Source organism: Dermacentor andersoni, unplaced genomic scaffold (assembly GCF_023375885.2).
Source record: "Dermacentor andersoni unplaced genomic scaffold, qqDerAnde1_hic_scaffold ctg00000039.1, whole genome shotgun sequence".
NCBI classification, from domain to species: domain Eukaryota; kingdom Metazoa; phylum Arthropoda; class Arachnida; order Ixodida; family Ixodidae; genus Dermacentor; species Dermacentor andersoni.
In genome coordinates, this window is record NW_027314752.1 from 844,678 (window position 1) to 870,079 (window position 25,402).

General features: G+C 45.3%; 1 protein-coding gene across 1 annotated transcript in view; it reads right to left on the reverse strand.

Annotated features, from left to right (window-relative positions):
* Positions 1–3,452: 3,452 nt before the first annotated feature.
* Positions 3,453–25,402, reverse strand: part of LOC140214369 (E3 ubiquitin-protein ligase ZNF598-like) — a 43,755-nt gene continuing 21,805 nt past the window's right edge. The window contains exons 4-6 of the mRNA XM_072285749.1: positions 21,985–22,202; positions 15,771–15,864; positions 3,453–7,399 (exon numbers count right to left, since the gene is read on the reverse strand). Coding sequence (XP_072141850.1) covers positions 5,740–7,399; positions 15,771–15,864; positions 21,985–22,202 — 1,972 coding nt within the window. The 3' untranslated portion in view covers positions 3,453–5,739. The remainder of the gene's footprint in view (positions 7,400–15,770; positions 15,865–21,984; positions 22,203–25,402) is intronic.

Sequence of the window (25,402 nt, forward strand, 5' to 3'; positions counted from 1 at the left end):
TCCCAGTGATAGTAGCTGCATCACTAAGTGACCGAAATGCAAAAACGTTCGTATATCATGCTTCAAGCATGCGCGTTACATAACCCCAAGAGGTCAAGATTAATCCAGAGCCCATCACCACATAATCCCCCACGGCCTGCACATTGCTTTGGGATGCTAAGCCCGATCAATCAACCAACCACTAACCCCGCAAAACTCCACCCCTAGAGGGACACTAAAGAAAAACATCAAGTCGAGCGAGATGGATAGATTATTCGTCTAGAAGTCTATCATCATTTTCTGTGTGCCAATATGTCGCTATGTTGTGTATGAAATTGGTGCCGAAGGTCCCTATGCTGCTCTATCAATTTGAACCAACAACTGCAATACGGACAAGTCAATATAATCTCCATGTGACCGCCCTCTACGGTGCTCTCTCTGAATCAGCTAGTGCTGAGGTTAATGGACAGAGGTGGCACCACTCCAATTTTTCATTTTTGTCAGTTTGTTGCCTGCAAAACTTTATTCTTGCTACAATGAGGAATTCATTATTGCAGATGCCTAATCTTTCAATCTTGCACGACTTAATTCATTTAGCGTCTCTTTAATCTCAACTAAAATGCCCTAGTTCTGTGGAAACCTGCAAGCGTTTCCAAAGGACTATGCTGCAATCTATACTTGATATGTATAGTATTAGGTGGTCCTCCCCCTGACAGTGTCATAACTAGTATGGGACCACAGAATGTAATAACATCACTAATGCTGTTATAATGTATGCAAGAAAATTTTAATAAACTTCAAACTTGTTGATAAGTTCGACTTCGCCCAGCCATCTGCTAGCTGCCTGGTTAGTTAGCTCAGATGGTAGAGCAGCTGCCCCAGAAAGGCGGCGGTCCCAGGTTTGAGTCCCGGACCAGGACAAATTTTTCTTCAACTTAGAGGCTTTCTTTCGAGGAACCCACATGGGTTTCCTTTCTAGCAACTGCTACGACTGGGTGGAAATCTTATTTTCCCTTTATTAATCAACTAATACTGTCAACCCATGTTTGATCTATGATCCATGATGCTGTCTGACTGAAGACTGCGCCTGTTCTCCCCCCAACACCCCAATTGTTCAGTGCCTGGTTGTTGGCTTCGACATTCTCAGTTATACCCAGCAAGATGAGAAAGAGGGCTAATACATTGTCGATCATTCATACCTCTTAACTGTCTCCTAGGCAAGGTAATTACTGTCTCCATTATAAAATCATAAATTAAATCTGAGCCAAACCAACAGCTGACTACTGATAGAAGACAGATTAATTACAGTAGAACCTCGTTGATAAAATTCTGGTAGGATTTCCAGGTGCCAACATTCTTGATTGAGAACACAAAAGATGACCCAACAGAGCTGCACTCATTTTTTACCAGTTCGTACGTTCCGGGAAAACACGATGTTTCGTGTTTTCTGGACATTCAGTAACATTCATTAACATTCAGAACATTCTGGCAACATTCAGTACAACATTCAGTGCGATCATATGATACATTTTCTGGCCACTAGATCTTTTGTAAACAGGAAAATGCGCGAGATGTATGCGACCGAAAACAGCAGCCACTCGCCGTACCAGCTTCCCCACAATTTTTGCCCGCCCATCTCATGTGAAAACGCCAGCGTGCACTCAAGTTTCTTTTTCTGCTGCCAGCAAATCTCCTCCCGGGTCTTTGCATGCTGCATTCACAGCTAACGCTGCCAAACCTGTTGCGATAAGCATCTTCATCTATCTGTTTTACAGCGTGTGTGGGGCGTAGTGCTGTTGGAATTGCGCTGCACGCTTTAAGTAGGGGATAACCTAGTCCCACCGCCGTTCCCTGCTGCAGGCGGCTTGATGCGAGGGTCACGTTTTGCTCCTGCGACATCTGGCACCACCCACCAACTCGATTTCGTTTCGATTTCCTGTCACCACCTTAATGGGACTGCCAACTGGCCATAATGTGTTGCGAGACGTTGATGGAAACAGAATGACCATGATTTATAGTGATGGAATCAAGCATGCTGTTCGCGATTTAAGTATAAGTATAAATTCGCAAAGAGAGTTTTAAAAACCGGTAAGTGGTGAGACCTGGCGGTGAAATCTTCGTGCTTTGGATGTATTTTATGCGATCGCTGTATGTAAGTCGACGGTTGTTAAGTACAGCAGAATTGTTGCTCAAAGATTGCAGTTGGTATATTATTACACTCACGCATTACTCTACACTTCGAAAATCAAAAAAGCATGCGTGGCTACGGCGACATGCTGAGCTCAGTACCATGTGTAAAGGCATTGTTTCGTTTTCGATACGATTTATTTCATTTTTACTGATTAAATACCAAAGCAGTTGGACAGGACATCACGAAAACACGTAGCTATTAGCACAGAAATAATTTAACAATTCGGAAAACCTGAATCGCAGGAACATCGACTTGATAAACAAAATCATACTTTGCTACAGCTACGGCCACACTTGTCATCTGCCTCCCACTAATGCCGACACATAATCGCTGTAGTGCTCACCTATCACCGTTTTTAGCATGTTTCCAGTGAACGCTACATCCTCACTACAGATCTAAAAATTCTGCTAAAAAATGTTCCACGGCATTTTCCGCATTAGCACTTCATGATTAGACAGTCTGAATGGTAAGCTTTCCACTACACTAAAAAAATTGGTATCCTGAACATTGGTTGTCAGTCCCTTTAAAGACCCGCAGTGGTTGCTTAGTGGCTATGGTGTTGGGCTGCTAAACACGAGGTCGCAGGATCGAATCCCGGCCATGGCGGCCGCATTTCGATAGGGGCGAAATGCGCAAACACCCGTTTACTTAGGTGCACGTTCAAGAACCCCAGGTGGTTCAAATTTCCGGAGTAACTCACTACGGCGTGCCTCATAATCAGATCGTGGTTTTGGCACATAAAGCCTTATAATTAAATTAATTAGTCCTTTAAAACACTACCCAATAGCAAAACAACTATGTGCGTCTCGGTTCCCACCAGATCGGCGCACGTCAGCGACTCGTGCTGCGATACTTCACACAGCACTTTTCATTACGTAGATGTCAACTACAGTTCAGTTTGTCAAATTTTTTAGTGACCTTGAATTGTATGTTTTCCCGGTTAGTTTCGTTGAGAGTTTTTCCATAACATATGAACAAGGTTCTACTGTATATACTTTTCTAAGATGTTTGCAAGCTGCTGCTCGTAACTTAGTGGTGCCCATTAAATACTCAACTCATCTCTGCATATTTGCAGAGAGCGTACAAAAAAAGAGGGGGCGGCACCTGGTCTGTTCGAATGCACCTGACCCTTTCTTATGCTGTGCTAGAAATCCAACATTTTCTTTACCAACTTGAAATATCGAAGTAGCTTACTAAGTCGGGAACACCCTGGCGCCCAAAACTGCTACAACCAACGTAAAGGCTGTGTAATGTGTAAGAAGGCACAATAAAAACATTTCACTTCCAAACGAAACAAATAATTTACTCCTCGAAAAAGCACCTCTCTCACCATTTGTACAAGCAAAGAAGCATAAGCACAGTACATGTTATGTGGCAATCACTCTGCCACCAGCAGAATTAAAACAAGCGGCACAGCAGACAGACAAGCAAAAAGAATGCTTCTAAATTCTGCACAGCTGTGAACACAGTGCTGCATGCCAGCCTCACAGGGTCTGTCGGACAGTCCACCAAAAAGCTAAAGCAGGAAAAAGGAAAAAAGAAAATGTGGCCACACATTCTTTTTAAGGTTGTCAATGTTAGTGTGGAACGACTCTCTAGGGAAAGTTGAGAGTACTTCTCGACTCGAAAGTGCAACGACCTGAGATGGTAGTCTGCAGGCATGAAAGACAAAGGAACTTGGTTCAAATGAAGCAGTTAGGAAGTTATGAAAGGATAAAAATAAAACGCTGCATCAAGGCATACCTGCTGATGCAGAGCTATGGGAGCTCTGAACAGTTTTGAAATCAGTAGATTCGAAAAGCGGGCAGTGCAGCTTTTACAATACACACTGATCAGTAGTCCCCCTCAGCACATCAAAAATGCAAAGCATACCTTCTGGAAACCATATATAAAAAACAAAAAAAGAGGGGGGGAGAACGGAGGGGGTCAACCGTTCAAATTCATTATTACAAAAAGAAAATTTCAATCGATCTGCATGACAAGGACAGCTACGAGCAGAACACACAAGGATTGACATATCCACCCAGTAATGCAGGCCAAATTGATTCGGCAGCAAAAAACATTCAAAAGAAAAGAAAAAGAAATGGAAATAGCAACAGTGAACTTGCAAAAATAATTATCAATGTTGGTCTTCATTGAGCTGGTGGCAAATGAGCCATTGCGTTCAAGGATAAAAAAAAGAAATCAGTTAAAGTTCGCTTAAAAATGATTAATTTCACTTGTGTCTACGGAATATGCCCGATCTGCAAACCCAATGAACAGGCAACAGTTCATTATGAATGTGAACAAAGGCGCCCACAGCATGAAGCAAATTTGAAGGAAAACCAATAGGCAAAACAGAAAGAACAGAATGCTTTGAAAATCCATCTGCCCACAAATTATATTAGCCAAGTTGTGCTATCTGCAATGACCGGTAAGCTAGACAAAATAAACTAGTCCAGAAACAACTAAGATCCAACTTAATGATGGTGCCAGTCACCTCCCCTCAAAATTCTGCTAGACATCTCTCCAACTAAAATCGAGTGTATTACTATTGCTTCTACAAAAGTACAAAGGAAAGTATGCGTAGGAGGAAGTGTGCGTACTTGTTATCGATCCAAAATTGTTTAGACATTAAATAATCCGGCGTTACGGTGAAAGGCACACATGATCACAGTTACAAAGAAAGAAGAAAAAAAAAGTCTAAAAGCAAAGGTTTAATAACAGAAACGGGACTTGTTAAGTAACAATCAACGATCCACGCAAATGAACATGAACAACAACGGTTTGAAAGATCGCTACAGATGACTTAGTCCAAAGCAATCGCGGGAAATTGCGTTAAGCAAGAAAGAAGAAAAAAGGCCCGCCAACACGCTGTTTGTTCAGCATTCACACTTCCTTTGTCTTTCGGCAGACTGGAACCAGTGCATCAATGCCTTTTGACACTACGCATCAGACTAGCAACATTGGCATTCACGTCTTGCACCGACGTAAGTGGGAAAAAAAAATAGTAAGGTTGAGTCAATTTCCACAGCACTTTATACCAGAGTACTTCACCTTTACATCATGCATTTGGTGAGTTCAGAACAAGACAAGACTGGCCATCTTTAGGCTGGACATTACACAACCCTAAAATAAAGATGATGGGAGCGATCAAAGATGGCACCACTATCGAGCAAAGCAATGAGGTTAGTTAATGACCTTTACATTTGCGATGAGTGAAACAGCGGGAAGGGGAGGGCACAGTACAAACAAGGCAGCGAAGCCACCTGCTTTTGATAATAAAAACAAGTTCTTTGTGGGAAATACCAGTTCACATCAGTCCCAAGCACTCACAATCGGCGCTTTGAGTTGGGGAAACTTCACTTGGCATCCTGACACCAGATGTTCAGAAGCCCAAATGTGCGCCCGACTGAACAGCCGATGGCGATGGTGGGAATGACGGCCACTCTCCTTAAGACGAGCTTCGGTGGAATTGCCAATGGCATCACAAGTAATCCGGCGACATCACCAGTAATTTGTTGGCATTACCAAGTTGTACCGAGATGCTGAAGTGAAGAAGGCACTTGGATGTATGCGGCAAGTTCGAGTCACGAGGGGTCGTGCACAGTGCGGTGACTCCGGAAGTCCTCGGCAGACAGCACCTGCTGGCAGGTTGCGCACACGAGCAGTTGCACAGGTGACCCTTTGGGCAGTGCGCCAGACGTCGCCGCTTGTGCCCTCCGGTGTGCGTTGAACGTGGCCATGAGCTCCTGCTGCTTCCGAATGTCCGGCAGCAGGAACAACAGCTCGGGAAAGATGGCAATGAACTCCTTCTCGGAGCCAAACAGCTCGATGCAGCGGGCAAAGTACTCGTCGGCGGTCAGCACCCCCTGGCGAAACGAGCCTGACAGCGACTTGAACTTGGCAAAGAGGCCATCCTCAGAACGCTTGGCCAGGATCTGCTGCACGTCCTGGATCAAACTGAGATTCCGCTGCGGAAAGCCTGCTGGTGGCATGTACTGCGGCGGCACGGCGGGTGATGCAGGAGTTGTAGTCGTAGTCACGAGGGAGGACAGTGTCCCCATCGGTGCGTCGCACGCGCTGGGTCGCGCAAACCCGGGCGGTGGCTTGGGTTTGCCAAATCCCGGCGGAGGTGCAGCGGTTGCCGTTGGTCGTCCATTGAGACAGGGAAAATCCGAAACCGTCAGCCTCGGCGGCCGTTCGTCGGAGTCTGAAGTGTCACCGTCGGAGGCCAGTTCGGGGGTAGGCGTGGGAGGTGCCTGGATAGTGGTCCCTTTCCTTGCTGCTGCAATGAGTTGGAGTAGGTTGTTCGTGGGAGCAGCGGTGGATGGCGCTGTTGATTCAGTACTCGTCTCAGATGGCTGTTTGCGTGTGACTGTCAACGATGCCTTGGCAGTGCTGTCGGTGCTGTTGTTGTTGATTTCAGCCGTCGGTGGGGGCTGCGACGACTCTGTTTGTTTAGTCTCCTCCCCCCTTTTCTTTTTCTTTGTTTTTGCCAACTTCCCTGAGTTCCAAGGTGGTTCCGATTGAGGTGGAGGCGTTGGTGAGGACGAGATTGAAATCCGGGCAATGCTACGTGTTGCCAGCGTAGGAAAGTCCTCCTCGAGCGCCATTTTTGATGAGGCCTTGGAGGCCGGCTTGTTTGCCCTGGATGGCTCCGGTGCAGGTCGCGCCGTCACCACCACCGAAGCCATCGGCAGCTGTGGTTTCACCGAGCCACGGTCTCCTGATGCCTGTGCCAACCAGTTCGCTACGGATTTCCCTCCAGTACCATTGTTGTTTGCATCCTTCTGCTGCTGCTTCTGTTGTTGCTGCTGCTGCTGCGGCTGCTGTTTTGTGACCGACCCTCGACCCGGCGGTATTCCATTGGCCTGGCCTTTGGCTTGTGCCTTCGCTGCCTTGCGAAGCGACACCATGGCTGTTTGCGGCATAGCTGGCACCTGCTGCGTCGCGGAAGAGGATGACGGGTTGAGCGAAGGAAACTCGTCGACACTGTTGACATTGACCTTGTCCGGTTTCCTGGGCGGGTATGACGAAGCTGCCACTGGAAACGGGTCAACGGACGCCTTGTGCCCAGACGAAGTAGATGTAGATGATGCTGCTGCGGCCCCATCACTGCCCAGCTGCGGGAACTCCTTTTCGCAGCGATAATCGACTGGTGGCTGCAATTCCCACGTCATGTTCAGGTTCTGCGGTCCCTGCGATCGCGACTGCACACCCTGCAGATTCCGTGCCATCTGTTCATCCCTGCAGAAAGAAAAAGGTAGCTGAGCGGAAGAATTTTTAGAAGGACTCAAGGAACGTCAGTAAATCAGTTTCCATAGTGGCAAAGCACTATTTAAGGATTCTATATGCACTTCTCTGGCAAAAAAAGAAAAATAGGTTGGTTGTTAGCAAACAAAATGAACAGCAAAACTTCCATTTGTAACCTTCGTGCCCAAACTGCAGCGGTGTTGTGTCAGAGGGACATCACGTATGATGCAGCTTTTCTGCATGTCCATGACCAGGCCTAAGAAAGCAGTGACTATCAACACTGGTGAAAAGAACCGAGGTTGGCCTAATAAAAGGTGTCAAGAAAATGCACATGCCAATTCAGCCACTCAGTCAACGTAGTCAAGCAGAAATGCGATATTTTGATATGTAGCTGGCACCACCTCGAAACCGAAAGTAAGGGTCTGCCTAGTCACCAAGTCCATCGAGAAGGAGCCGATTCCATCCAAAGTGCCGCACAAGCCAATTTGAGCCGCTAACTAGAGAAGGTCTGCACCTACAGTCTGTTGTGCGAGTTCTGTGAGTCCAGGTTTGTTCCTTTAAGTGTTAAATTGTGACGCGGTCTTAGGCAACTTGTTTGACTGCTATCACAAATTTTTATTATCAATCAAGCAGCTTCAAATGGCCCCCAACTCCACCTTTGATGTCTTCGTTGAAGAGGGCGGCAATTAAGCAAGGGAACTGCCACACAATGACTGTTGTGAAAAAACACACGATCATATCGCTACGAGAGCATGGTCAGCCTCTGTTTAAGATGCCAGGGATGGAGATTTGGTACTATTTGGAGACCACACCTCTGTTTATTTGTACCGGTTGCTATGACAATGGTCAAAATACAGACTGAACGGTTTGCATGCAGGCATACGTGCAGGCATGCAGCAATGCACTGGACATCTTTTCTGGCTGCTTGTAGAATAGACATTTTTTCTTGCAAATTTGATATTTCGGACTCCGTTTATTCTGACATTTAAGCAGTCCCCGTCCATTCTGAATTATCAGTCAGCGACTGTATTGCGCATGATATTTAAAGCATGATATTTAAAGGGGCTCTCTTCTGTTCGGTCTGTTTCTTGGAATAATTTTCCGTTTTCCTGGAAGTTCAAATTAACAAGGTTCGTTTGCACATTCGTTCAACAGAGAAGGCGGTGTTGTGTGGCTCTGGGTGAAATATTTGGCAGGTTCGAAAAAAGTCAGTCGGCGATTGTAAAGGAATTTTCACTGTTAGGCTGGTGCTGGCTATGATCTGCATCAATGGCAACGCAACTCGCACACCACAAGTGAAAGTCATGACTTTACACAAGTTTTCAAATTTATGTTTGTCTGTTTTGCATCCTCAGAAAATTACAAATAGTGAAATTCAAACTGAAGTGAATATTAAACAGCATATTATTCAATCAAATACAGTAAACCCCTTTTGGTACTTGCTTCAGATGACAGGAAAACGCAACAACAATTGTTGCAGCACTACAGATGAGACAAGAAGTTATTCTCGCGTAAAACATTATCTGAAGTTGAATAGAAATGCCACACACTATTGAAAATTGTCTAACTTGAAACTATTGAAACAAACTTCGAGACAAGCGATGTCAAGCAAAGACATGCGGCGGGCAACACAGATGCCGGCAATGGACAATGCTGTGTTGTTGGTGTCCTGTTGCAGTTACCAGGTTGTCTACCAAATTGACATTTTCAAGCTCCCCGAGTTTTCCAGGTTTCTCCTGAGCAACAAAAAACTTTATTTTAAGTCAAGACAGGCTGACACCACGTCACTCGATGCTGTCACTCAAATAAGTATTTTAAAAGATAAAGAAACAACTTAATCCAGTTTGAATAGGAAGGAGTAGTGTTTATTTTGTTCAAAAGAAAAAGCTGAAAGGAGGGGATAGTAAAATGCACAGCCAATAAAAAAAAGATAAAGTCCATTGTAAATTGAGAACATTTTCAAATACAAATAAAAAGAAATGCATACAGAAGCAAATCATTTCAAAAATGAGCGATTTCTATCAAGTGATAGTAAGATCATTGGTATTAGGCCTGTTGCCACAAGTGAGATTTTCTCAGCAGCTGGAAAGTCAACCACAACTGTCGTCACATACTCTCAGCCCGCACACTATGCCTACGTTTCATGTTTCATTACTTTCAAGATTTAATTTTGGTTCGGATGAGGGCCACCTGCGCATCTTTGCATCAGCCAACACTTTGCTTTTTGAGCGCAAGCTCCTTTAAAGGGCCCCTCACCAGGTCTGGCTATTTTGAGCTGACAAGCGCAGAGCATATAACGTGTGCTAACGATCGTTCTTGCAAAGAATTACATCGCTAAGTGCCACGGAAAGGTCTGAAATTTCAATGCGAACACCCTTTTCCCTTTCCCTCGCTGCGACCATGCTTTAAGCCGGATGGTGAAGTACTCGAGTCCCTGCGCCTACGTAGTCGTGTCTGAAGTGTGACATCGCTCATGGTGACACGTGACTTCAAGAATTATTCAAGGCAATGTCTGTTATTTGTGTGATCTGTTGCTTGAATTGACAAATTGAAATTTAGAGAACTAATAAAACACAGAAATAGAATGTCTGCGAGTTTTTTTGTTTAACTTCGCACTGAAGCAAGAGAGATTTACTTCTGCTTGTTCCCGTGGTCGTGCAGTCACGTGCGCAAGTACCGAAACTATGCCATTTTCTTCTATGTTCCAGCATGTGATCATGCTCTGTGATCCACTTGTTCTGCCTCAGTATTTGTGTAGCACTGAATTATACCGCTAATCATGTGTCCTTGTGCACAGTGCGCGAAATCATGCGCTGCGATCACAACAACTTGCGCACAATGCTGTCAGCAAAAGGCGCATCGCCAAGAGGCGGGGGATGGGAACAGAGGGCGGGGCTTGTGACGTGTGCGTCACACGATCCTCAAGGTCGGGTATGGGAGAATGCTGGGAAGAAATTTTGCTTGTGGAGGCTAGACGGGGTGAGTGGACAGAGTCTCTCGCTATGCAGTGGCACTCGCCTTCTGAAATCATGGGTTCGTGGCACTGAAATATTTCTATCTCGACTATTCGTGAGCCGATCTGGAAAATTTTTGCGGCAGAACACTCCGTAGAGTACACATAACAACTTCCAGCGTATAACCAAAATTTGCTATGGGGCCTGGTGAGGGGCCCTTTAAAGAAGAGGCGGCACAGTTCTTTTCCCGATCATTCCTTAATGCAGCGGTCATTTCTGCTCTTGTCCTCGTTCCGCCACGCGTTCGCCCCACGAACCATTTTGAAGCATCCTCTTGGTCAGTTGTACAGTCAACGTTCGATTTTTTGGACTCCTAGGGGCCACGAAAACGTCTGAAGAATCAAATTGGGCAGTCCGAAAAAAGCTCTGAAGGCCTGCCAGTACACTTATTAGGCCTATCGGTGCTCACGCTGTGACAGGAGGCGGCGGTTGCAGGTATGTATAATTAAGGAATACGTACTGTCCAGTGACAATTGTCCCTTCCCATGCTTCTTAAGCTTCACCGCGATACTTCACATATGCTTCATGCGTAACATCGTTGTGCTGAGGCGAAGCTGCCTTTCAGGAAGCGGCATTATGCAATGCACCATGCTTCCTAAGCCAATTGCGAGGATTAGAGGCATAGTCGGTGCCATTACAGACAGCGGAGAATTATTTCAATGAAAAACACAGCACCTAATGGCAAGAACCTTAATAGCGAATGTTGAAGCAGCTAAGTCTTGCGTTGCCACGGTGGTGGCTACGGCTGCCAGTGGATCTGCGTGCGAGAGCGCTGGTTAGAGGCGGCGAGATAATCAAAACGGCGGTGTTGGCTTTGATTAATGCCGTTTCAGGCCTGCGGGCGCGACAAAGAGTCCGGAAAATTGGACAGCAAAGGTTCTTGCGTCTAAAATTACATTCTTATACATTTACTCTATGGGGCATGTGGTGGTGCATCGAAGCTGTCTGCATTATCGGGCATTTCCCAAAAATCGGGCGTCCGGAATATCGGGCATACAGAAAATCGGTTGTTGACTGTACACAGGCAACTCCTCCAGCCGACGTGGCAGTGTCAAAGACGATTCATTACAATTCATCTCTTTTACTCGAGCCAGCAGCAGGGCGACTTTCGTTCCGTTTCAATAAAATGACAGCTAATTTTTCCTGATTGAAGCACAAATTCCATCAGTTTTCCCTGAGTTTTTCCCCCCCGGCCGCGGCGGCTGCATTTCGATGGGGGCGAAATGCGAAAACACCCGTGTTCTTAGATTTAGGTGCACGTTAAAGAACCCCAGGTGGTCGAAATTTCCGAAGTCCTCCACTACGGCGTGCCTCATAATCAGAAAGTGGTTTTGGCACGTAAAACCCCATAATGTGTATGAGTCTTTCCAGACTATTCAAAATCCCTGAGAATTCCTGGTTTTCCTCGTTGGTAGACACCCAGAGTTTCTGGTTTAATGGGCAAACTTGGCATGGAGCGTCATGTAACGAAATGTGCACACGACACGCACACAGCCGCTACTAGGCTTCAGGCGACACACTCTACCAGAAGTTCATGGCGAGTCCGTCAGTGTCACATCAACTAGGAATACAAACGAGACTGGCGTTTCAGAGTGCAAGAACCGGGAAAGCGTAACAAAGAAGAACATATCAATTACGTATTACTGTATTAGAAAATATTGAATACCGTATTTACTCGCATAATGATCGCACCCCTGAATTTTGTCATCAAAATTGTATTTTTTTATTTCCCGTGTAATGACCGCACCCCGAACTTGCTGCAGCGATATGTCGTGTGCCAAGTCTAGCTAATAATGATCGCGCTTACCATCTGTCGAATGCTACGCGAACGACTCTTCAAGACAAACCTCCTGGTCTGCACGCACCAAACATTCTTAAGCAGATGGCCCCATTTCATTCCTTTCATCACTTCTATGACAAAAAAAAAAAAAAAGGAACTACAACCACACTTGCCTTTACAGTGCAGTCCACTTATAACGATACCACATATAACGATATATCGGTTATAACGATGGGTCGACATGAGTGTCATTTTATGCATTAGGTCTATGGGGAAAAAAACCATTTATAACGATAGGTTATTCACCGCATATCGGATATAACGATCAAAATTTTGCAGTCTGGACGGCGTTTTCCGTGCCAAATAATCGTAACGTTTGCGTTGCTTAGTTCCCTGAAACGAACAATGTCGAGACGAGGCGATGTTTACCTCCGTAAGTTCGTATCTGCCGCCATTACCGCGCAGCGCGTCTCGCCCCGCCCGCGCACGAGTAGGCGCAGCCAACGTTGGCGCAGTGCGCCACAAGATGGCGCTAGCTGCTTCATGCGCGTCGGCCACAGTCGCTCCGAAAGAGAGAGAAAGAAAAACAGAAGCGACAAGCAAAGCGGCGCGGTGGTGCCCGTCCCGCGTCTCTCTCGCGATAGCAGGCTGACGCCACCGAAGCAGCGTGCAACCAACGGTTCAACCCAGTTCGAAGATGGCGCCGACAAAGCGGAAAGCTGTGTCTCTTGACACGAAGATGGATATTTTGCAGGGCTCTCGATGCGGCTTCAAGGTAAGCGCACTCGTGAAGAAGTATGAGCTCGTCCAGTTAACGATATCAACCATCTTGAAAACCGGGAGCACCGCGATTGTGAAGGCAGGAGCTATCAGCTGCCATTCCGATCAGCGGAAAAGGGGTTACAGACCCTTTGTACGCCGAAGTTGAAGAGCCGCTTTACCAGTGGTTCATCACTAATTGCTTCAAGAAGGCGGGCTTTGTGCGTAAGGACGAACTTCCCCAACCCGCTGAGACCGACCCGGTGGAAGTCGCTGACATAACCGAGCTCTGGGAGCTCATTCCTACTGGTGACACAGGTGGTGTGTCGAAGGAGTTTTTGACTGCAGACAGTGCTGCCTCGTTCTACGATGAGGTCACCGACGAGGCGATCGCCGATGATGTGCTGTCTCGACAGATGCAAAGTTGTGCGACGGTGGCGACGGCATCAGCGAGTGACAACGAGATCGACGGTGGCTCCTTGACCCCGACCACGATGTCAACGCAAAGTGCACCGTCGTCGATCGACTCAATTGATTTTATGCATGCTAAAGGATTGCCGCCAGTGTTCGCGCAGCAGCTGGAATCCATGCACACCGCGATTGTGAAGCTGAAGCTGCCGCAAAAGCAAGTGCAGATTTCGGACTATTTCGGCGCGCCTAATCCTTGACACGGTCATTGGCGCTAAAAATAAAGTTTGTTTTTCACGGCCTACTGTATACATCATCTATTCTTTAGAGCAACTAGCGAATTCGAGTTCAGAGCTGCAAAGGTAAAGAGCGCAAACGCATTAAAAAAATATTTATTTTTTTTGATAACTGCAGTCCAGATATAGCAATCATCGGTTATAACGATCATATTTTTCGTCTTTCTCGATATCGTTATAAGTGGACTGCACTGTATTATGTGCAGGCTTTATAATGGTTGTGGTCAACAACAACAACAAAAAAGGCGCCTTTCGATTCTTCTCGTCTGCACTCGTGGGCACGCAACAAACCGCAAGCAGCAACGATAGCAGGCACGTTTACACTGATAGGTTACAAGTGTACCCTATTCATACGCCGACGCTTGTAACACAGCTAATATATTCGCCCACCCTTAGCGGAAACGTGCCATATTAGGATAGTAGTGAAGACAAATTCCGCAGTTTCCGCAGCATGCCCGCCATGTGTTTCTATGTCAGTGGCAGCTAAGCGGGCCCATCTGTTTCGGTCCCCTCAAAGTGGACATGGCTACGTTATTGCCACAAACTTGCCGATATTAACGACATTATTCCTTACAGATACGAAAGAAAGTGTTTCAATGCACGTAATGTACTCACGAGAAGAAAAAAGATCGCGTTCGGTGCGTTCGGCTTGCTCCGCCGGCCACCATTTTTGTTTTCGTGTCCCGCACTACATACAGTGGCAGCCACCTAATTGTTGAGCTGTTGTCATCCCGCAGCAAACGCAAAATGAAAAAAAAAATTGTTTTTTTTTCGGGAAATTTAACCCGCGTAATGATCACACCCCTGAAATAGCGCTAATTTTTTTTTTTTTTACAGAAAAGTGCGATCATTATGCGAGTAAACATGGTACTCACACAAGCCAATTTTTTTCCTCTCCCTAATTCTGAGCAGATTAATCAATAGGAATATAGGGATCAATAGTTTTATGAAATAGAAAAGGACACTATGCTACTGATGGAGAGGTGACATGCACTGCAATATTACAGGTACGATGGCTCGCAGAGTGTTGGGAATTCGCAAAAATCATGATAATTATGTGTCCTTGTGGGAACCAGCAAGCACGTCAATACGGAGTCTCTGGAACGCTTGAATATTGAGGGACCGCTGGTATACATTATCCCTGCGTAGTTTAACAATTTCTTGTCCGTACTTTTTTTATTTAATGAAGCGGAAATTTTATGTTATGTGCATATCTATACGACAAAGGATGGTAAGAAATTCTCGCTAGAGTTACTGGCAATGAACTGATAGTTGTGTTTCCTCCTGAACTGCCACAAACTCTGATGTGTTGTAAGCAGCATGTGGTTCTTCAGGCATTCTCAATTCATAAACATAACAGAGTGAAGTTTGGACTCAGATTATTATTGTGATAGCAATTACATGGACGCTAAAGGCAAATTTCCACAGGTGTTGCCGTCGCCCCAATGTTCCATCAAAAGTCCAAGTCCTATAAGGTTGTGGCGGCACGCCATATGCCGCAGGTGCAAGCGAAAGTTTGCAAAGGTGAGCCGAGAAGGATGGCGATACGGCGTGTGTGTCTTCTTGTGCTTGCTAGGGACAAATGTGGGGAGGGTGAGTGCATTATGTGCTTGTTAATTCACTTATGAGCGAATGTTTACAGCAGTTTATGCAGCTGATAAAACGACTAACCTTATTTTGTATAGCTGTCTAATGATTTGCTACCGCCATCAATGCTTTGCCTTTTGGACAAAAAAATGACTTTTGTGATGACTATTTTTGTAACCATCCAAGGCAGGTGCCATGCATTATGCAGTGGGCTCCAAAGACACAACACAGAGGCCTAACCTCGGCTTAGTGCCACTCAAACATTTGTGAAATGTCAGGGACAGTCACTTTTAATTGCCAGCACAAAGTCGACAAATTACGTAATTTGGCATTGCCGGCATTCACGTTTGTGAAAATATCTTTGTTGGTTGTTTTTCTGGATGTTGGATATTTGCTGCAGAAAACTAAGACTCCCACAGGAATCATTTGCCCAACAAAGTTTCGGTGCCTGGCTGTATATTGACCAGAGTCCCAGAGCTCGCCAAACATACATGCCAGTGCACCAGGATGCCAAAGCATACCTGCTCGTGTCTGGCGGTGGGCCTCTCCCTGACCGCGGTTGTCGCAGTGGGCGTCGTCCGTAGCTCCCAGAGTCATCGTGGTAGCCGCTGGATGCTGCACGCCAAGCCATAACAAGGTAATGTTAAAGGGACACAAAAGAGAAACATTAAATCACTTTATATTGATAAAATGTTCACCATGGAAGTAATATTCAGAGCGTTAAATACAGACAAGAAAAAGAAGATGACAAAAGTGCTGACTGAACTAAAATTATTTGAAAAAAAAAGAATGAAAGTACACAAATCAGTCAAATGATAGCAGCACATGTGCAAAAGAAAGCTGATGATCTCTTTCCAGCTAGATAATGAAAGTCTTTATCGAGTAGTGTATACAAGGGCAGCTTATGCAATGGACTCATAGTTTCATATGGTAGGCGTTGGATATCTCTCTGGTATGCCAATGTATGTCCATACTTAATGATCGCCTTCTTGAGAGGAGGCAAACAGCCACACAATAAATTACTCTTTCAGAACTCTACTTTTGTTTATCTTGCGGTAATATATTGGTCACTAAAGAGAAAAAGAAGGTCAAAGTTTCATTTTTAGAATTTGGTGCCGAAACCCCAGGCCCAGTATGCCACAAATGTTCAAAGTCTCTTTTCTCATTTGGGCCATTGTGGCTTGGTAAAAGTTCCCGAGAACTTCCCGAGCTATGCCTTTGACTCTTTTAGAACACAATCTACAGTCCTGCCAAACCAATAAGGATTTATTTATGCTTGAGCAGACGCGGTCAAAATTCATCACACGACGGCAAGCTGGTGTGGGAACTACCACCTGCTTTTCGTTCTTGTATCTTTTAAGGCAGCGTCTTCTTGCAGTAAAAGTGACTTTTTGGTATTGTAGAAAGATTTACTAAAATAGTTTGTCTCCATAGACCATTTTATCAGCGGGGGGGAAACATAGCCTAGAGCCAGCGTGCCGCGCCTCTCTTCTCCTCGCAATGGTATGTGCAGATTTCCATTTCTCCCAGTGGCAGCTTGGCACAGTAATGGTGTCACTGTGAATTGGTGCAATTCTAACATGTCCCGTCCGTGATTCCTGCAATGTCAGATGATGCAAGGTTGACGGGCTACCACTGCGCTATATTTGACAGCAAAAATAACTTTCAGAAGTGAATGTGAAGTGCATCTTCAGCAGCAGCAGCTCTGTGGAGTTCACCGTTGTAGTTGCGTACAAACGTCGGCTTTGGATTGCCAGCATAAACACAACAGTGTTGATGCCATCACCTTTGTTGCGTGTATGTTCAGAAAATTTTGTTTCCAATGAGCGCATGGCAATGGACTGGGCACCCATGATCAAACTGGGATGTGAATGAAAGGTGCATATTCGAATCGGTCAGCTAGTGCCAGTGGACAAAGTCAACCATTTTACGGGCATGCACATTAAAGTTAATCTGTCCAAATGTGTTCGAATATAATCATGCTTGGCAGCCAACGTTCTGGTGGAAGTTGACCGGGGAAGTATTGCGAGAACAGTACATGCCGACAAAGGAAACGAAGGTGTGTTCTTTTTCATTCTGTAACCAAAGCTATGCCTACTGTGTGTTGACTGCCCATAGTTCACATGGGCTCTGTTACGCTTCCGAATCATGCCGCCGCACATCGCGCGCTGTGTTACTTCTGGAGATAAAGTTGCCATTGGAGAGAGTAGCTTGTTTTTCAGCTCTCTCAAGTTGGTGATGTGCCCTTGCACAGGCACCACTAGAGACCTAAGAGTGTGCATACTCTTTCAATGTGTCGCGTGCATCTGGTTGATTGTGGCATATTCGCCGCCACTGTCACCACGTTGTTTTATCGAGTACTCCATGTTCACGGCCCTTCAGGTCCAGTTATATTAAAGTTCTTTATTTTGTAAAGCTTGATTCCTAGGTGATACTAGGTACACAATGCATAAGAAATCAACGCTTAGGAATTTTAGGACAATTAAAGCTAGCAAAATGTGTTTCCTCGGAGTTCAGCTAGTTACCTGGATTTGGATGTACACTGGTGTGGCACACCACATGGTACACCACATGGCACACAGAAACACCTCTGATTGTTGTCACCTGAGTGATAATTTATTAGAGTTCAAGGCTAGATATACAATAATAGCACATTGCATGTATTGCTAATGTTCAGTCTTGACTCGCCTCCTATTTTCATGGCAGGCAGTGCTGTAGCAATGCCTCTAGGCCTGTTGACATTCGATATTGCGACTATGTTGAAGCTCCAAGTTTAGTAATGACATGCTAAGGAGTTTCCCAATCGCAAGAACTTGAGACCTCTCAGAAAAATGTGAAAACCACCTGTCAACAGCATGTTCGCTGTGCACCCACCAGTGGGATCCCACATACCAGCATGGCGCCAGACGATAGACAGTGCTGTGATCGCAAAATGGCGGCATCCTCGATAAGACGGTCTATGGTGTCTCATTATTCGCCCCCGATTCGTAAGGGTGAATATTAATGGACTGTGTTTAAAACTGCCTGCTAGACATGCCCTTTTGGTAGCACATGTGCCCTGTAAACACATTATCCGAGTACAGGGTGTCTACCAAGCAGGTTTTCCCTGAGCGCTTTTGCAAAATTCACTGAGTGACATAGAACCTTGTTTTATGTCAAGGCAGGCTGACACCATGTTGCCCAATGCTATCACTCTCCAGTAAGCATGCTAAAAAAATAAACAAAGCGACTTAATTCAGGGAGAAATATTTATTTTATTAAAAAAAAATCCGAAGGGAGAGGTTTATTCACTGTGCACTTTACTAATTAGTAAAGTGCACAGCAAATAAAATATATTTGAATAAAATAGTAAAACTCATTGCAAATGGAATTGAACATTATCAATATGAATAAAAAGGAAATGCATGCAGAAATAAATATTTTCCAATATCCCCTTCAGTCACGAATTGATTGACTGTCGATACATGCGTGAAACATAGCTGTTGCTTGAGACTCCACTGAAAGCAAAAGAATGTCTCTGAGCATATTATGATGAGTCATTATAATTACAGAGTAACTAAATAATTGAGTACTGTAAAGTCAGACATGCTACGTTTCTTCATAAAAAGGATTAAATCCCCTGCTCGAATTACACGCACAAGTCATTCATTGGCCTCAAGCATTTCAAGAAAGAATATATACAGTCGAACCCGACTATATCGAACCCGTTTACATCGAATTATTCCATATATCGAACAATTTCTGGACACGGTATAGTTACAATGAGTATATATAGCAAAAATTACGCTTACATCGAACAAAACTAGTAGCGACTCCCGATATATCGAACGTCAAGCGGCGGAAAGTGCCCCCGGAAGTTGGCTTTCCCTCGCAGTGATGGGAAAACCCGGCGGCGCGGCTCCATCCAACCGCTCTCCCTACGTGACCGCGCTACCTCGGAGCCGCCGACACCCCCCTACAAAAAATGATCCTGGCCCGCCCGCCCGCAGCGCTTGCTCAGACAGCCAATCAGAGGCTCTTGTGCCCTCGTCGTGCAAGATGGCGAAAGCAGCGAAAGTGCGAGTTGTCTCGCGGCTTATCTGATTCATTGTGTGCGCCTTCTCCCGCAGTGTTGCCGTGATGAAGCGGCAGAATTCGCCTTTCATCGTGGAGCTCGAAATCATAAATCGGGTCGAACGCGGTGACAAGTCGGATGTCCCCGCAACGTACAAGATTCCGAGGTGCACTCTCGGCACGATCTTGAAGGGGGAAATTAGGGCTAAAGCGGCCTAACTCGCGACCCGGTGCCCGTAGTTACGCCCGTGGCGCCCGACGCGTACGCACGGCCGTGTACGAGTGCTTCATCCAAAATAGCTTCAGCCGTACCGACTTCCGCGTGCTCGGTGATGACTGTAAATTCTGATTAATGCGACGAAGCCGTTGCCGTTGTTACCGAAGTTTGGAGCGAGCTGTCAGAATTTCCGGAAGCTGTTGACGAATCAACGGTGGACGAGTTTGTGAGCGCAAATGATGGTGGCGCGACCACGGGAGAGCCCGGAAACGAAGACTACATTGCTGACATCGTGCCGAGCACAAGTGAAAATGGGCACAACGAGGAAAGCAACGACCGTCTTTGGCCCACATCCTCCGAAGTGATTGGTGCGCTCGCACTAGTCCGGTGCTTCTGCGCGAATGCGGAATGTTGCGGCCTCAGCTGCTCCGACTCCTTAAACAAAGTGGAAAAGTGCGTGCCTTGCACGCAGCGAAATTGCCCAAGCAGAAGAAAATGCAGGACTATTTCGTGCGAAACTAAGCTAGTTTCATCAATAAAGTGATTTTATGAATGGTATGTGCTTTTATGACATCCAATTATTTAGCAGGCTTATATCGAATTATGCTCTATATCGAACTGATAGGCGTTTTTTGGCGAGTTCGATATATCCGGGTTCGACTGTATATACTTCGAGGTTGCTACTGACATGCTCCACGTCAAATGTTGCGTAAAACACGGTAGTGCCTTCACCAAAGCAGTACTTTGTAACGATACATATCACTCGGAAGTAAAATGGAAGTAATTTAGGTTATCAGAATGTTCAATTTACCCTAAGCTTAATGTTTGTGCTCTATTCCTTACTACCATTGCACAGAAATGGCAAAAATAGGCCACACCCACCAATGTGGACGACATGACTGAAGGGGATGTGAGGCATTTCTCTCAACTAATAGCAAGCTCATTGGTATGAGGTTCGAACTTTGTCACAAGTGAGATTCTCTCTCATCATCTGGTGGGTCAACCTCAACTGTGCTGACATACTCTCAGCCCGCACACAATGCCTCAGTGTTGCATTTCACTGCTTTAAAGAGTTTATTTTGGTTTGGATGAGGGACACCTGCCATCTCGGCGTCAGCCAACACTGTTTTTTTGAGCTCAAGCTACGTGAAAGAAGCGGCGGCATGCTTCCTTTTCTGTTCATTCCTCAATGCATAGGTCCTTTCTGTTCTGGTCCTCCTTCCACCGTGCGTTCGTCCCACGGACCACTTGAAGGATCATCTTGGTCAGTTTTACAGTCAATGTCCGATTTTTCGGACTACATAGAGGCCGCGAAAATGTCTGAAAAATCGGGCAGTTCAAAAAAATGAATCCGTGCCTTTTACTGCTCTTAAGGGCTCAAAACACCACAGGCACGTCCGACAAGGCCTGCCAGTATGCTTATTAGGCATATCGGTGCTCGTACTGTGACATGAGATGGCAGGCTGACGCGTGTATAATTGAGGAATACGTACTGTGTCCCGTGGGAATTGCCCCTTCTCAAGCTTGTTATGCTTCACCGCAATACTTTTGCGCATGCTTCACCGCGTAACATTGGTACATAGAGGCGAAGCTGACTTTCGGAACTGGGCATTATGCAACGCGTCGTGCTTTCCAAACTTCGAAGCCAATTGCGAGGACCACGAAGGCGGAGTCTGTGCCAATGCTAACAGCGGCGAATTCTTTCACTGAAAAACACGGCGCTGAACGGCAAAAAGCTTAATAGCGAACGTCGAAGCACCTAGCATTTGACGCGGTAGTGGCTACTGCTGCCAATGGATCTGCGTGCGAGAGCGCCGGTTCCAGGCGGTGAGGTAATCAAAACGGTGGCAGTGGTGTCTGATTAATGCCGTTTCGGACCTGCGGTCACGGCAAAATGCCCGGAAAGTCTGACGGTGAAGCGTTCTTGCGTCCGAAATGTAAGACGTTCTTATACGTTGACTATGTGGGGTACGTGGTGGTTCTACGAAGCCGTCCGAATTATCAGGCATTCCAAAAGTCGGTCATTGACTGTACACTAAAAACTCCTCCAGCCGACGACACGGCATCAAAATACGATTCGTTTCGATCCCTCTGTTACTCGAACCAGCACTACCACGACTTTCCTTCGCTTTCAATAAAATTACAGCTAATTTTCCCTGATAGAAGCACGAATTCCCTGAGTTTTCCCTGAGTATTTCCAGACTATTCAAAATCCCTGAGAATTCCCGGTTTTCCCGGTTGGTAGACACCTTGGAGTAGCTGCTGCTCACCTCCTGCCTGGCCCATGGGCCTCATGAATCACTGAGCCATTGGCAGTGGCCCCTTGAGGCCATCAGGTGTTTCACTTCAAAACTGAACCAGATCTATGATTGATGGAGTACTGACGGGAAATTTCTTTTATAGAGTGTGTTCTAGGGGATACAATACATACTATAAGCTCAAAAAAAAAAGCAAGTGGGACTCACAGTGGGAGTTGGCCCTCGGTGTGACAGCAAACTCGAGGTCAAGGGTGCGTGCCTGCTTGGCCTGGGCCTTGGTGAGCGACCGGTTGTGCTGCTGGGCGCGGTGAGCCTTGAGGTCGATCTCGCTGCGGAAGGCAGCCGTGAACGTCTCGTTGCGGCAGTCGCCCTCCTCGCACAGGAAGTGTTCTTCTCGGAAGTGCGCCCGCAGGTATTCGTAGTTGCTGAAAATCATGATAAAAAGGTCACTCAGGCATACCACAAACAGAGCACTGAGAGAGGAACCAGTGTGTTTCACTTGTGCCACACGTACAACATTATTGCCATTAAAGGGGCCCTGAAACACTTGCTAACTAATCATGGAATGGCCTCATTATCAAAGGGCGTTGTCTAATGAATCTCCTGCTATAAAATTTTTAAGACGGAGGTGTTTTGTGCCAGGATCCACAATCAACTTCCTGTAACAGATGTGACGTCGGCACAAATACATAAAACATGCTATCTCTTGCCAGGATGGCGCTGCTATCTAGGAGTGGTGAAGCAAAGTCAGGGCTGGGCAAAGATAATTTGCAACTGTATCGTGATACGATACAGGTACAAGATACTACTGCAATTATTGTACCGGAACAATATTTTCCATTTATTTATTAAGATACTTTGACACATTCACAAATTTCTTATTATAGATGATGTAGCAGCAGATACGCATTCACAAAAATGTTTGTTTGGAAATTTCAAAACTTCGACCAACCTTGTTTCATTTGAATGAAATGTCTGTTACTCTCTCAAACTTCTTGTCTTTCTTGCTCGAAAAATATTTTCATCCCAAAACAATGTGTGAAACTTGCAGGGCGTCGGAACAAGATGTTTTTCATTCTGGTTTTAGTTTTGTTCCACCGAAAGAAGTTCCATTCCAGTGCTGCTCCAGAAAAAAAAAAATGATCCGTAACAGTTCATAACGGTTTTTGTTTGCATGCAAAGTATTAATTTTTCTGAATAAGTGAATTATGAGTTCTGAGATCACGCTCAGTGCCTTGAGTCAAGGCCCTGAGCAAGCTTTCTGAAGCAGCACGTCATCGAGTATACTTGCCGAAAAGCGAGACCGCTGTTCCAATAAAACCAACATAAACTAACATAAACGAACTACAAAACTTCGGTGACAAAGCGTTGTATCCATAGAAAACGAAACAATAAGTTCTGCATGCAGGCCCTGGGTACCCCAAGCCTTGACGGCCTTCCACAACAACAGATGATGACCGTGTCGAGAGTTCATGGTATGATTTGTGGAAATCGTCGTTTAACTGTTCTGGAAGTTGCTGACAAAGTAAGCATTGGTGTAGGATCATGCCATCGAATTTTGAGTGACAAATTTGAGATGCGTCATATGTCAATGCAAAATTCATGCCGCGTTTGTTGACTGACGATCAGAAACAAACACGTGTTGAAATCAGCCAGGACCTGCTTGCCACTGCCAAAGTCAATGAAAACTTTCATAAGAACATCATAACAGGCAATGAGACGTGCGTTTATGGCTATGATATTGAAACGAAGGTGCAGTTGTCGCAGTGCGTGGGCAAAGGACAGTGTTTCCATTTCTGATCGTTCTCTTTTTCGCTATTCTTTATCTGCACACCTACATTGCGACAACCCTGCTTAATCATTTCATGTATCTCTCCTCCCTAGCCATTTCCTTTTCTTTTTACATATGTCTCGATGACTGAAGTTTCGTTTGCTCTTCTTCATGTTTTTTTCCCTTCTTTTTATTCCTTTTCAATATTTCTTTTATGTTTATATTTTGCTGCTACTGTATAGCATTTTTTTTTCTTCTTCTGTTAAGTTACTTCTGTTTTTGTTATCTCATTCTGTTATATTTCATTTCACATTTACAATTTGTCGCTAATACTGTATAATGCTGCACGTTGAATTCTGTTCTTTTCTTTGTTTATATATTGTCGCCTACTCCCTTCCTTAATGCCTCGGTGATTGAAGGTATCGAAGATAAATAAATAAAAAAGGGTCTCCTCGTCCAAAAGGAAAGCACGCATGAGTCGGTCAAAGACCAAGGTGACATTGGTTGTGTTTTTTTACTGCAATGCCATTGTGCATCAGGAATTTGTACCACGTGATCGGATGGTAAACAAGGAAGTCTTAGAGGGAATTCTAGTGCATTTGAAGGATGCTGAACTGCGGGAAAGCCAGACTTGTAGGTTGCATCCCGACAATGTGCCGGCTCATGCGTCGCTCTATGTCCGCAGCTATCCAGCAAAACATTACACTCCCATTGTGTCCCACCCGCCAAGTATTCTCTAGACCTAGCCCCAGCAGACGTTTTTCCTGTTTCCAAAACTGAAAACCACATTGAAAGGACGTTGTTTCCAAACCACCGAGGAGGTTCAGGATAATGTACCCTTTGCGACATCTCAGAAAATGCGTTCCAGAAGGCTTTCAAAAAATTGAAAAAACACGACGGGAACATTGCATTTATTGCCAGTAGAGGGGACTGCTTTGAGGGGGACAGTGCTTAACACTTTCATGACTGCACCTATTCCAATCGATAACATGCTATCGATGGTTATGAATTCAAATTTTGCTACTCTCCGAGTGCTTCTGGACAGCTAGCGCCACCCAATGCGTTAAAAAGAAACTATTTTATCAGTCGTATTTTTTTCCCTTCTATTTTCTACCATGCAGGGATTTTTAAAGCGACATCGTAGTTGGGATGATGAGCGTTCATATTTTCGAAGATGGCGTCGACATTGCGCGCCGCTGCACCACGGAAATGGCAAATTTCAACACATTCCGATGCATCTGGGCTCGAATTTCTGCATGATGGTAGCAGCACTGATTTGTAAGACAACTTCAATTCAACTTTAGTACGGACAGCGAAAGTGTATCAAACCGCCCCAGGACGTCAACAGGCACCCATAGGTGATTTTCGCTTTCTTCTTGGACCGTTTCATCGCTGCCGCCCATTGATCTAAGTATATCCGGCATGTTCTAAAAGCCACAGTTCTTATCTTCAGGGTGCCAACCTTGTTCGGGTGGGACCAAACGACAAAATTAACAGCCGGTGGCCGCGCAGAAAGTGGAGTTTTGTGCACGAAGATGGCCGGGAGTGGACCTTGGCATTGCGCTCCAGAGTGCCGTGTGGCGGTTCACTAGGGCTAATGTTTTCCTATGCATCTAAAAAAATTTTGTGAATACAGTACTTACATTTACAGGATTATTGCATATGGTCCTTGTATTCAAAATGTACGGATCAAATTTTTTTCTATGTTCATTTTGTGCAAAGTAGCATTGAAGGTTCTATCTATCTTTCTTGTTTTGTTATTGTTTTGTTTCAATAATTGTTTTCATACTGTAATTATTAACTATGTTGTTTGAAACTACTACCGATGAAAAGATAATTGCTTCCTCTACAATT